Consider the following 13,280-nt stretch of genomic DNA (forward strand, 5'->3'; position numbering starts at 1 on the left):
TACGACAGGATCACTTGTGATCTCTGTTCCCTCAGAGAGCGTTCTAAAGATCCTCACATCAAGCGGCCTCATGAACCACATGAAGCCTCAGCATATTTTTGTGACTGTACATGATGCTGTCATGTACATCCAGCAGCAGAAGGTAGGCCCGACAACACCAGATATGATGCACATGTTAAATTTATAGGCTGGCGTTAATTAATAATGCTATTATTGTTGTAGGAAAAACATCCTGAAAACACCACAACTGTTTGGGTGTGAGACAGATGCACAGTGATGAGAAGTCCTCAACCAAGTATTTGGGACCCAAATATTCTATTTGGTTATTCCTCAGAGATTGCAATGTGTACTTGTGTTTCCAAGATGCAGTAGCCTGTTGTAGCATTATTAAGGCTTTACAGTGTTACCCCTTTTTATGCATGGTATGGTTTATTTGTTTCAGACCTTAAGGAACATCACATGGTTACATTTGCACAGTTCAACATGCCCGAAAAGGAGTAGTAAGAAGCTGACTGTATTTAACCCCACTTTTGTTTTTTACTTATAGTTCACGCACATCATATCTTCTACAGTACGTACAATATTTAGTCTGCTTACATTTTGTCATTTACATTTTGTTTACTTCCTGTGTGAAAGGAAGGGAATGTGTGGAGATGTAAGCATACTGTCATATATGCTGGAATTTTTGAAGAGAATATTCTTTGATTGCAATGTAGAGATAAATATGCTGAGAAGTGCACTGTACCCTATTTATAAATGTTTAATGTGTTCTTGGCATGCCATCCAATACTTTTTGGTATTTGTCTGCAGCTTTCCCAATGGCTGTTTTAATATTAAATATATTTCTATTTAAGTTTTGTAAATCTAGACTTTATTAAAAGAGAGAGCAAAAGAGATAGAGAGTGAAAGATGTCCGCTGTTTGTTACTTTTCATTACAGTTCTGTAAAGGGTGGAATGTGAGGCATGCTGGACTAAAATGTGAAGATGAGTACAGTCTGTGTTCTCTGGGCCACAAGAGACCACTGCATTGCAATGTATTAAACACAGGCTTTAAAGGCGAACGGCACTTTTTTTTTGGAAAGTTGCCTATCATTCACAATCACTATGACAACATGTCTTTTTTTTTAAGTTCCTAAAGATGATTAAAAAACACACTTGCAAAATGCGTCTAATGGAAGTCACCGTTGTAGCCTTCAAAGCCCTCTAAAACAACTTCAAAACCCTCCATAAACGTTTCATATACACACTAAAAGTATATATATATAGAGGTGTAATGGTACGCAAACATTTCGGTTCGGTACGTACCTAGGTTTTAGAGGTCACGGTTCTGTTCATTTTCAGCACAGAAAGAAAATAACAAAATATACATTTTTAGTTATTTATCTACCAAATTTGTAAACAATGGCATACAATACATATACACACAGGGTCCATTACCAAGGTTAAAGTGGTCAACATATATAAAATAAAAACTAAATAAGATAAGGCTCAAAATAGTTTCCTAACAAAACATTTCTACATATAAAGTGCTTTTTTTGATTGATTGATTGAGACTTGTATAAGTAGATTGCACAGTACAGTACATATTCCGTACAATTGACCACTGAATGCAAACACAACAAGAAGTTTTTCAACTTGTTTAAGTCGGCGTCCACGTTCATCAACTCAGCCCCCCCAGCCTGGCTAACTTGGCTGCTATAAAAACATTTGTTATTGCTTCAGCCCTGCCTGACTTGTCTACTAGGAAAGGCTGCCTGAATGCGGCGGTGACGCTTCAAAGGAGTTAGCATGTTTGACGTGTTGGCAGAAGCGTACTCTACTGCTGCTGAACAATGTCGGCAAACCTCCGTCCTCCATTGTTGTATCGCGCAGCCAAAGTGTTCGCTAACAGTAGATCTTAACAAGGCAGGACGGTCTTCTAGCTCTGGCTTTTACATGTTGTCCTAGCCCGGTCACTGTTAGCCTGCCTCGCTCTGCATTGTTTACACAACGTGCGGTGCGTTACCTGATATGTCGGTGTGGAAACTCGTGCAATACACCTCCGACCGAACCGAAACCCCCGTACCGAAAAGGTTCATTACAAATACACGTACCGTTACACCCCTATATATATATATATATATATTAGGCGATGGCCACATTATTGCATCATTGGTTCAATGGGAAATTGTGTTAGATGTAAATATAAACGGAATACAATGATGTGCAAATCAGTTTCAACCCATATTCAGTTGAATATGCTACAAAGACAACATATTTTATGTTCAAACTGATAAAACAATTTTTTTTTGCAAATAATCATTAACTTTAGAATTTGATGCCAGCAACACGTGACAAAGAAGTTGGGAAAGGTGGCAATAAATACTGATAAAGTTGAGGAATTCTCATCAAACACTTATTTGGAATATCCCACAGGTGTGCAGGCTAATTGGGAACAGGTGGGTGCCATGATTGGGTATAAAAGCAGCTTCCGTGAAATGCTCAGTCATTCACAAACAAGGATGAGGCGAGGGTCACCAATTTGTAAGCAAATTGTCGAACAGTTTTAGAACAACATTTCTAAACGAGCTATTGCAAGGAATTTAGGGATTTTACCATCTACGGTCTGTAAAATCATCAAAAAGTTCAGAGAATCTGGAGAAATCACTGCACGTAAGCGATGATATTACAGACTTTTGATCCCTCAGGCGGTACTGCATCAAAAACCGACATCAGTGTGTAAAGGATATCACCACATGGGCTCAGGAACACTTCATAAAACCACTGTCAGTAACTACAGTTGGTCGCTACATCTGTAAGTGCAAGTTAAAACTCTATGTAAAGCAAAACCCATTTATCAACAACACCAAGGAACGCCGGACTGATGCAAAGTGGGAAGGTGTTCTGTGGTCTGACGAGTCCACATTTCAAATTCTATTTGGAAACAGAGGACGTGGTGTCCTCCAGAACAAAGGGGAAAATAACCACTCGGATTGTTATAGGCGCAAAGTTCAAAAGTCAGCATCTGTGATGGTATGGGGGTGTATTAATGCACAAGGCATGGGTAACTTGCACATCTGTGGAGGCACCATTAATGCTGAAAGGTCCAAACAGGTTTTGGAGCAACATATGTTGTCCTCCAAGCAACGTTATCATGGACGCCCCTGCTTATTTCAGCAAGACAAGTGTTTCAACAGCGTGGCTTCGTTAAAAAAAAGAGTGTGGTTACTATCCTGGCCCGCCTGCAGTCCAGACCTGTCTCCCATCGAAAATGTGTGGCGCATTATGAAGTGCAAAATACGACAGCGGAGACCTCGGACTGTTGAATGACTAAAGCTCTACATAAAACAAGAATGGGAAAGAATTCCACTTTCAAAGCTTCAACAATTAGTTTCCTCAGTTCCCAAACGTTTATTGAGTGTTGTTTAAAGAAAAGGTGATGTAACACAGTGGTGAACATGCCCTTTCCCAACTACTTTGGCACGTGTTGCAGCCATGAAGTTCTACGTTATTATTTGCAAAATAAAATAAAGTTTATGAGTTTGAACAACAAATATCTTGTCTATGTAGTGCATTAAATTGAATATGGGTTGCAAATCATTGTATTCCGTTTATATTTACATCTAACACCATTTCCCAACTCATTTGGAAACGGGGTTTGTAATACTTCTATGATATATAATGTCATGTACATTGTAGCACAGTACATTTCACAGAATAAGAATAAGATAAGAAAGTGCTCATTCTGACATATCAGAATTATTTAAACCTATTAGTGCCTCACTCATTTTGCTGTTGCTGCGGCACGCCATATTGCTGTTGGTAGGCGTAATACGCTATCTGCAGCACCCATTCATCCAGACACACAGATTAAAATCCAGGGTGGTCTATGATGCACGTCTCCACCCCTTCCTGCTCCATGGTTTTGGCCACTGCCTGTATCTCATGACAGCAGGCACACTCAGCCACTGTCTCCATGTTCACACAGTTGTGACATGTACACCTGGAAATAGAAATATTCACAATATTTGAAAATCAATTCATATTATTGACACCTGCAATCTGCATACATGTGCTAAAATTAATATTATCATTGTCTTGTTGTGGATCTTATTAATCTACAGTTTTTTGTATTTTTTACATACATATTTTTAATATTGCCGGTATATGGAGCTGTGGCCCATAGGAATAATGTTTCCCGGCTGGCCTGGGAACGCCGCAGGACCCCCCGGGAAGAGCTAGACGAAGTGGCTGGGGAGAGGGAACTCTGGGCTTCCCTGCTTAGGCTGCTGCCCCCGCGACCCGACCTCGGATAAGCGGAAGATGGATGGATGGATAATTAGTTTTGACATTTATTGATACTTAGTCTATAGATAGGCCTGTGCCTGGGGGTGTAAGTTGTAACACTAACAGTAACAGTGCAAGACGAGGCCACAAGCTAAAACTAGTCTATAAATAAATAATATTTTATCATTCTGTATTCTGAAGGCGATCAATGTCGTGTGCTACAATATCATCAGCGTCCTCCTGACCGTCACTGTCAGCGTCGGGTTCAAAACGGTATGGCTCTATCCCTTGTTGGAGGTGGCCGAGTAGTCCTGCCACCCCCACGGTGCCTCTCACAGCATCTTCCCTATCTGAATCTCTCCCACTGGCCTCTAGTCCATCACTCTCACTTTCCTCTTCCACAAATCTTTCATCCTCGCTCCAATTAATGGGGAAATTGTCGCTTTCTCGGTCCGAATTGCTCTCGCTGCTGGTGTCCTTGATTGTAAACAATGTGAGGATGTGAGGAGCTCTACAACCGGTGACGTCACGCGCACATCGTCTGCTACTTCCGGTACAGGCAAGGCTTTTTTTATTAGCGACCAAAAGTTGCGAACTTTATCGTGGATGTTCTCTACTAAATCCTTTCAGCAAAAATATGGCAATATCGCAAAATGATCAAGTATGACACAGAATGAACCTGCCATCCCCGTTTAAACAAGAAAAATCTCATTTCAATAGGCCTTTAAGTATTGTTGGAAGGTTTTTGAAAGCATTTTTAATTGATTTAGTGATATAATTGGTTGCTACCTTTACCTTTACCAAGAGCAAGATGAAAAACCTTTTTTGGCTTGTCTCTCATCTCTCATCAGGATTGTGAACGATATTTTTAATTTTGCCTAAAAGTTCCCTTTTAAATAACAACTGACAGACTGTTCTGACACAGTATCTGGAAAGCTCTCAGCAAAAATACAGAACCTATGGCTTTTATTCAAGAAAAATGTTGACTTAAAACCTTACTGCCACTCTGTTGCCCTCTAGTGCCCAGAAAAAGGTACTTCTCATCTACCCTGTTACCTTGACTTAATGGCGTTACATGCAGCTCTAGTTTGAAACCAGGAGAGAAAAAGACAAAAATCTCATTAATTATGGTTTGCTTGATGTTACATAGCCAAGTAATTTATTTTCTGTGCATATTTTAAAGAGGCCTCAAGACACTTTATCCCTTTGGGGGTTCTTATTAAAGCTCAAGGAGTGAGTGCTTATTGGGCTGGAAGTAGGCCTCTCCTATTTGATGATGGTACACAATTAAGGCTCTGGCCAACTATTTACTAAGCAGAGCATACAGGAGACCTACTAACACACATGCTTTTAGTCAAATGGGCGGCATAGCTCGGTTGGTAGAGTGGCCATGCTAGCAACTTGAGGGTTCCAGGTTTGATTCCCGCAATCGCCATCCTAGTCACTGCCGTTGCGTCTGTGGGTAAGACACTTTACCCACGTGCTCCCAGTGCCACCCACACTGGTTTAAATGTAACTTATGTCAAATGTAAAAATGTAAAAGCGCTTTGAGTAACTAGAGAAAAGCGCTATATAAATATACTTCACTATCACTAAACATTGTAGAACGATTGGTGGTCGACACAGAATAGACATGACTCCACACATAGTTGAGTATACCGTATGTGAAAACATTAGGATCCGTTATGTGTGAATCCACCGATATGAGCTTCTATTTTCCTGTGAAAGACACCATATTTAACCTTCAAGTTAGAGCCTCATTGAAATGTACCAAGCAGTTCAATGTGCTTTACAAAACCTCCACCAACTTTAGGATGGTGAGCGCCAAAAATATGTTCTTCCCACCTTTAGGGGACTTAAATTAATGACAATATAAAATCACGAAATATCGGGAAGACAACATACCAAAGCTACCAATTCACACACATCTCGGTCTAATGACATGTTTGCAAACTCCAACTGACTTGAGAACATGGCCGGCTCTACGCAGGGGCAAGGGGGGGCGTAGCCCCCTTAAATAAATGTATTGCCCCCTCAAATCAAAATTTGAGAAAGCAAATTTTAATAAACTCACAAAATTACTACATTACAAGTTGACAAAATTATCTGCACTAGCGGAAAAATCAGCCGAAAAAGGGACACACACGATATAGTGTCGGCTTCCCTCTCATCCCTCCTTCCGCTGTGCGTGTATTCAACATTCCACAGGCTGCGCAGCAGACACACACCCCTCAGCCCTCAGTAAACATCCAATCACTGTTGCAGTATGAAAGTAAAAGAAAAGGAAAAGTTGTCTACATTTATCATATACTTGTTAGGATGGGTGTATTTGTGTAGTCTTATCTGTCATAAACAGGTTTATCGTCGCGGACTTTCGGTGCTACAGAGTTCCTTTTTTTTTTTTTTTTTTTTTTTTTTTACAACTTGACGAGAGCAATGACAGCGGAGGCTCTGAGCAGCAGTGGTTTGGAAGACAGAGAGCCTCCACTGTCCCTGTAACAAGCTAAAAGTTATTTATGATGCTGTTAATGAGGGTAAAAATGAAACATAAGGTCAAGGGAGTGGGTTTGATTTTGAGATTGGTGGGGACAAAAAAGTGCTCCAAGGCAGCACTCTGAAACTTTACTTTTTTATTTTTATTTTACATTAGCAATCATAATTTCACGTCATGCAGATGTTATAGGGTAAAGCAACTAAAATGAAAGCAAATGAGACAACTTGGAAGAGTTCTCATCTTTACTCTTTAGTGTAGGGCTGTAGTGCAACTGTGCATCATACTGTCAATTAACATAGCCTACTGTCCATCAACAACATCAGAAATACATTCATGCAATACAACATTGTAAATAAACATAAATGAACTGTAATAATATTTTCCCCAAATTGTGTTTAAATCACTCACAATTTTCCTTCATTTACTTCTTTCTATTGCTGCTTTTGTATGTAAATATGTTACATGAAACTAAAAAAAATAAAAATAAAATAAAACGGAAAAGTGAAATCCGGCGATCTGATTGGCTGTTAACCGTGGTTTGAATATTGATCACGGCTACTATTCTAAAGCCTTATCACAGCGTAGGCTATCACTCCGCCTCAGGCACGTATGACTGGTATGAATGGAAGTTGTTGCCATGTATCCATGACAACGGACTGTTGCAGTCCGTAGTAAAAGACAGCTGATGTTTTTACAATGTTAAAAAACGGACTAAAGTGGTTGAATTCACATGTTTAAGGTTAACTTTCACCTACGGGGAGGGTTAACAATCGTAGAGGGGACTGAGCATTGACTTTCACCTGGAAAAAAAGCGGAGGAAAAGACGAGATGCAGTGCTAATTTGGAGCTAACGTCTGGATAGGTGGGACTGTTTTTTCCACAGTGAGGAGTGACAGCGGGGACATCCAATCACACGTAAGTTAGCATGAAAGCGGCAACCAATCATTGAGCGATATTTAGGTTAGAGGCGGGACTTCTTGCAGAGACCGACATTTAACCCTTTCTGTTAATTGACTAAACATTACGGGCAGCGGTTGTATTGATAGTGACTACACAGTAGCGGCTGGATATTGGTAGGGACGTGTCCCTAGCGTCCCTACCCAATTCTACGCCCTTGCATAAGGTATATATCCTGCTTAGCAGTCCTCCTCTGCTGTCCTCTGTTCAGAGCGGAGTCCCTAGCAACGGCCCGTTTTACTTAGCAACGGTCTGGTAATCGACTGCTGGAATTCTTTTTCTGTTGTTTTTCTTGTAATTCTACATAGTCAACCTTTAATGTTTCAATCTACATTATGTAATAAAAAAATTATAAGTTTCATTTGATATGACCTAGACAGCTAAAAACAAAAACACTGCCGTTTTCATCAATTTACAAGCAAATGGGCAACACACATACATTGGAGTGAATGAATGTTGTGCCCAGATGAGTGCCCACGTCCACTGCATGTGACAAACTGAAGACAAGTGACCTGTGTCTGACAGACCCCTACGTAAAGCCCCGCCCCAGGCTGTAGTCCTGTACTGTTGTTGTTTTTCTCCATGTAATCACAGCGGGTTTTTTCTGTTGTTGTTCAAGCTTACTTATTTTCTGCTCCAGCTTCCAGCAGCTCACAAAGAGAAAGTTAATGCTCTGTAATGCATCCATTTTTCAGAGCATTTAAAAAGTCTAGTCCCGCTCCTGCATGTAGTAGTAGCAATGATGCTACTGCTAGTACATCAGGGACAGCAGCTAGCAATACTGCACCTTTAGCACCAGCAAGCACTGTTTCTCCTGCACCAGCTCCCTCCGTCCCCCCCAACAAGCGCTCCCCCAAAGCAGCCTGCTCAGCTACCCAGTGACTTAAATGGCAACACACCGTCTCAGCCAATACTGGGTGGCTACCAAAGCATGCATTTGGTACAACATTAAGATCATTCAATCCTGCCTGGTACCGCACACGACCATGGCTAGAGTATTCTGTGGTGCGAGACGCCTGCTTCTGTTTCCCCTGTTGGAAATATGGCAGCACTGTTAATGTTTCCCCCCCTGAGGGATTGCCACCTTATTGTGGTCAGGGGGTTGGCGTGCCTCAGTGACCGTAAGAGCTATACCAGCAGGAGCTTAGTCTTCAGGTGGGACACCCAAGTTGGACAGGTCTGAAGGTAGAGGCCTGACAAAGTGCAATCCACTACTCCAGGTTGGGGTTGGACACATAGCTAAAGACCCATTTCAATGAAGAAAGCATCGTTACTATAAGCACAGAACAAAAAGTGCTGGAGCATGATGTGTACACATGATGCCCCCTTCACATTTCTGACTGCCCCCTCATATAAGCATGCCCAGAACCGCCCCTGCTTGAGAATGTGTTGTTCTAATGGCGTCAATTTGAAAAGGCAACACAATCATTCACATGAGGGACAAGTGGTAGAAAAATGGATGGATTGACTTACAGAGTCATGAATACAGTAGTCAGTACATTGTCCCTGCAATTAAATTACATGCACATAATCAGACATACAAATACAAAGACCTATTGGTACTGTCAATACCCGTATTCCCATGGTCAAGCCACTCCTGAACTCTAGACAACGGAAGTTCCCTCAGTCAGCAATGGTTTGGGGAGCCATGTCAGCTGCTGGTTTTGGTCTACTGTGTTTCATCAAGTCCAGAGTCAATGCAGCTGTGTACATGCTTTCATGTGTTGTAAAGCTCTATGGAGATGATGATTTAATTTTCCAGCATGATCTGAAACCTGCTCACAGTGCCAAAACCCGCAGTAACTGGTGTACTGACCATGGCATTACCGTCCTCGATTGGCCTGCCAACTCTCCTGACCTAAACCCCATAGAGAATTTGTGGGGTATTGTGGAGAAAAAGCTGAAAGACACCAGACCCAATAATGCAAATGAGCTGAAGGCCGCTATTGAAGCATCCTGGGCATCCATAACACCTCAGCAATGCCACAGGCCGATTGCCTCCATGCCACGCCGCATTGTTACAGAAATCCGTGCAAAAGGATTCCCAACCAAGTACTGAGTGCATTAATTGACATTTTAAAATGTTTGATTCTGTTTTGCTGTTATAAATCTTTTTTTTTTACTTGGTCTTAGGAAATATTCAAATTTTTTGAGATAGGATTTTGGAGTTTTCTTAAGCTGTATGCCATAATCAGCAATATTAAAATAATAAAAGGCCTGCAATAGAACGTATGACAATTTTATGTTGCATTACGGAAAATAAAGGACTTTATCACAATATTCTAATTTTCTGAGACAGTCCTGCACATATATATTTACACATATACATATACATGTATATATATATATATATATATATATACATATATTTACATATATACACACATATATACATATACATATATACCTATATATCAATCAATCAATCAATCAATCAATCAGTTTACTTATATAGCCCTAAATCACTAGTGTCTTAAAGGGCTGCACAAACCCCAACACAAACCACTACGACTTCCTCGGTAGGCCCACATAAGGGCAAGGAAAACTCACACCCAGTGGGACGTCGGTGACAATGATGACTATGAGAACCTTGGAGAGGACGAAAGCAATGGATGTCGAGCAGGTCTAACATGATACTGTGAAAGTTAAATCCATAATGGATCCAACACAGTCGCGAGAGTCCAGTCCAAAGCGGATCCAACACAGAAGCGAGAGTCCCGTTCACAGCGGAGCCAGCAGGAAAACATCCCAAGCGGAGGCGGATCAGCAGCGCAGAGATGTCCCCAGCCGATACACAGGCAAGCAGTACATGGCCACAGGATCGGACCGGACCCCCTCCACAAGGGAGAGTGGGACATAGGAGAAAAAGAAAAGAAACGGCAGATCAACTGGTCTAAAAAGGGAGTCTATTTAAAGGCTAGAGTATACAAATGAGTTTTAAGGTGAGACTTAAATGCTTCTACTGAGGTGGCATCTCGAACTGTTACCGGGAGGGCATTCCAGAGTACTGGAGCCCGAAATGAAAACGCTCTATAGCCCGCAGACTTTTTTTGGGCTTTGGGAATCACTAATAAGCCGGAGTCCTTTGAACGCAGATTTCTTGCCGGGACATACGGTACAATACAATCGGCAAGATAGGATGGAGCTAGACCGTGTAGTATTTTATACGTAAGTAGTAAAACCTTAAAGGGGGGCGGCATAGCTCGGTTGGTAAAGCGGCCGTGCCAGCAACTTGAGGGTTGCAGGTTCAATTCCCGCTTCCGCCATCCTAGTCACTGCCGTTGTGTCCTTGGGCAAGACACTTTACCCACCTGCTCCCAGTGCCTCCCACACTGGTTTAAATGTAACTTAGATATTGGGTTTCACTATGTAAAGCGCTTTGAGTCACTAGAGAAAAGCGTTATATAAATATAATTCACACTTCACAATTCACAGTCACATCTTAAGTGCACAGGAAGCCAGTGCAGGTGAGCCAGTACAGGCGTAATGTGATCAAACTTTCTTGTTCTTGTCAAAAGTCTAGCAGCCGCATTTTGTACCAACTGTAATCTTTTAATGCTAGACATGGGGAGACCCAAAAATAATACGTTACAGTAATCGAGACGAGACGTAACAAACGCATGGATAACGATCTCGGCGTCTTTAATGGACAAAATGGAGCGAATTTTAGCGATATTACGGAGATGAAAGAAGGCCGTTTTAGTAACGCTTTTAATGTGCGACTCAAAGGAGAGAGTTGGGTCAAAGATAATACCCAGATTCTTTACCGTGTCGCCTTGTTTAATTGTTTGGTTGTCAAATGTTAGAGTTGGATTATTAAATAGAGGTCGGTGTCTAGCAGGACAGATAATCAGCATTTCCGTTTTTTTGGCGTTGAGTTGCAAAAAGTTAGCGGACATCCATTGTTTAATTTCATTAAGACACGCCTCCAGCTGACTACAATCTGGCATGTTGGTCCGCTTTAGGGGCATGTAGAGTTGGGTGTCATCAGCATAACAGTGAAAGCTAACACCGTATTTGCGTATGATGTCACCTAGCGGCAGCATGTAGATGCTGAAGAGTGGAGGGCCAAGAACTGAACCCTGGGGAACTCCACATGTTACCTTAACGTAGTCCGAGGTCACATTTATATGGGAGACGCACTGCATCCTATCAGTGAGATAGGAGTTAAACCAAGACAGGGCTAAGTCTGACATACCAATTCGTGTTTTGATACGTTCTACAAAAATATTATGATCGACGGTATCAAAAGCAGCGCTAAGATCGAAGAGCAGCAACATACATGACGCATCAGAATCCATCGTTAGCAATAGACCATTAGTCATTTTTGCGAGGCTGTCTCCACAGAGTGATTTGCCCTGAAACCGGATTGAAAGGTTTCACATAGATTGTTAGACGCTAAGTGTTCATTTAACTGCTCCGCAACAATTTTTTGGAGGATTTTTGAAATAAATGGAAGGTGAGACACCGGTCGGTGGTTTACCATGAGGTCAGGATCGAGGTTAGGTCTTTTAAGAAGAGGATGAATAACCGCTTTTTTGAATGCTAGGGGAACAGTGCCTGAGGAAAGTGATAAGTTTATAATATTTAACACTGATGGACCTAATACTACAAAGAGCTCCTTGATAAGTTTCCCAGGAAGAGGGTCAAGTAAACATGTTGTTTGTTTTATTCCATTTACACGTTGTAACAATTCCTCTAATGTTATTTCCTCAAAACGAGAGAAACTATTTTGGAGGGCAGTATCCGCCGTATATACAATCGTATCAGTGTTAATAGAACCCATTTGTAGCTGGGACGCATTGTCTTTAATCTCCTCTCTAATGACTTCAATTTTCTTATTAAAGTATTGCATAAAGTCATCAGCTGAGTGGGTGGAGCTACTGGAAGGGTCCCTTGTTGGGTTAGCGATGCTACCGTACTAAACAAAAATTTAGGATCGTTTTTATTACGGTGGATGAGATTTGAGTAATATTTATCTTTAGCTAAGGTAAGCATGCGTTTATAAGTTATTAAACTATCACTCCATGCTTGATGGTGCACCTCAAGTTTAGTCGTGCGCCATTTGCGTTCCAGCTTTCTACATAATAATTTCTGAGCTCTAGTTTCTTCTGTAAACCACGGGGTACGCTTTTTTGGAGCCTTTTTTAACTTTAGCGGTGCTATGTTATCAATGGTTTCGCGCAGGGCGTCGTTAAAGTTGTTAGTGAGGTTATCAATAGAGCCCACATACTTTGGGAATGGTGCCATTACCGAGGGCAGTAGGTCAGCAAGAGTTGTTGTTGTGGCTGTATTAATGTTGAGGCTGCTATAGCAGTTATTATTATTATTAGTTTGCCGAACATGCGTCTGAACCTCGAATTTTATAAGGTAATGATCGGACAATACTTTAGTATACGGGAGTATCGTATCTTTGGAAACGGTGATACCCCTGACAAGCACTAGGTCAATTGTATTACCGTTGCGATGCGTGGGTTCATTTATTATTTGTGTAAGACCACAGCTATCAATTATAGTCTGGAGCGCTACGCACGGTGGGTCCGATGGGGTATTCATATGGAT

General features: G+C 41.4%; 2 protein-coding genes across 10 annotated transcripts in view; one reads left to right on the forward strand and one right to left on the reverse strand.

The window, feature by feature from the left end:
* Positions 1 to 992, forward strand: part of slc26a10 (solute carrier family 26 member 10) — a 31,113-nt gene extending 30,121 nt beyond the window's left edge. For 3 of the 4 annotated variants that reach the window (XM_061903377.1, XM_061903378.1, XM_061903375.1), the window contains 2 exons: positions 9 to 142; positions 223 to 992. In XM_061903377.1, coding sequence (XP_061759361.1) covers positions 9 to 142; positions 223 to 261 — 173 coding nt within the window. In that variant the 3' untranslated portion in view covers positions 262 to 992. The remainder of the gene's footprint in view (positions 1 to 8; positions 143 to 222) is intronic. The other variant, XM_061903376.1, reaches the window with a different exon arrangement.
* b4galnt1a (beta-1,4-N-acetyl-galactosaminyl transferase 1a) overlaps positions 1 to 13,280 on the reverse strand; it is a 165,777-nt gene that overhangs the window by 92,057 nt on the left and 60,440 nt on the right. For 4 of the 6 annotated variants that reach the window (XR_009807132.1, XR_009807133.1, XR_009807130.1 and 1 more), the window contains exon 13: positions 3,765 to 3,983. The exons of the other annotated variants lie outside the window; for them this stretch is intronic. The gene's annotated coding sequence lies outside the window, so the exon portion shown is untranslated. The remainder of the gene's footprint in view (positions 1 to 3,764; positions 3,984 to 13,280) is intronic. 6 annotated transcript variants of the gene reach the window in all.

The sequence above is a fragment of the Nerophis ophidion genome, linkage group LG06, assembly GCF_033978795.1.
Source record: "Nerophis ophidion isolate RoL-2023_Sa linkage group LG06, RoL_Noph_v1.0, whole genome shotgun sequence".
Taxonomy (NCBI): Eukaryota; Metazoa; Chordata; class Actinopteri; order Syngnathiformes; family Syngnathidae; genus Nerophis; species Nerophis ophidion.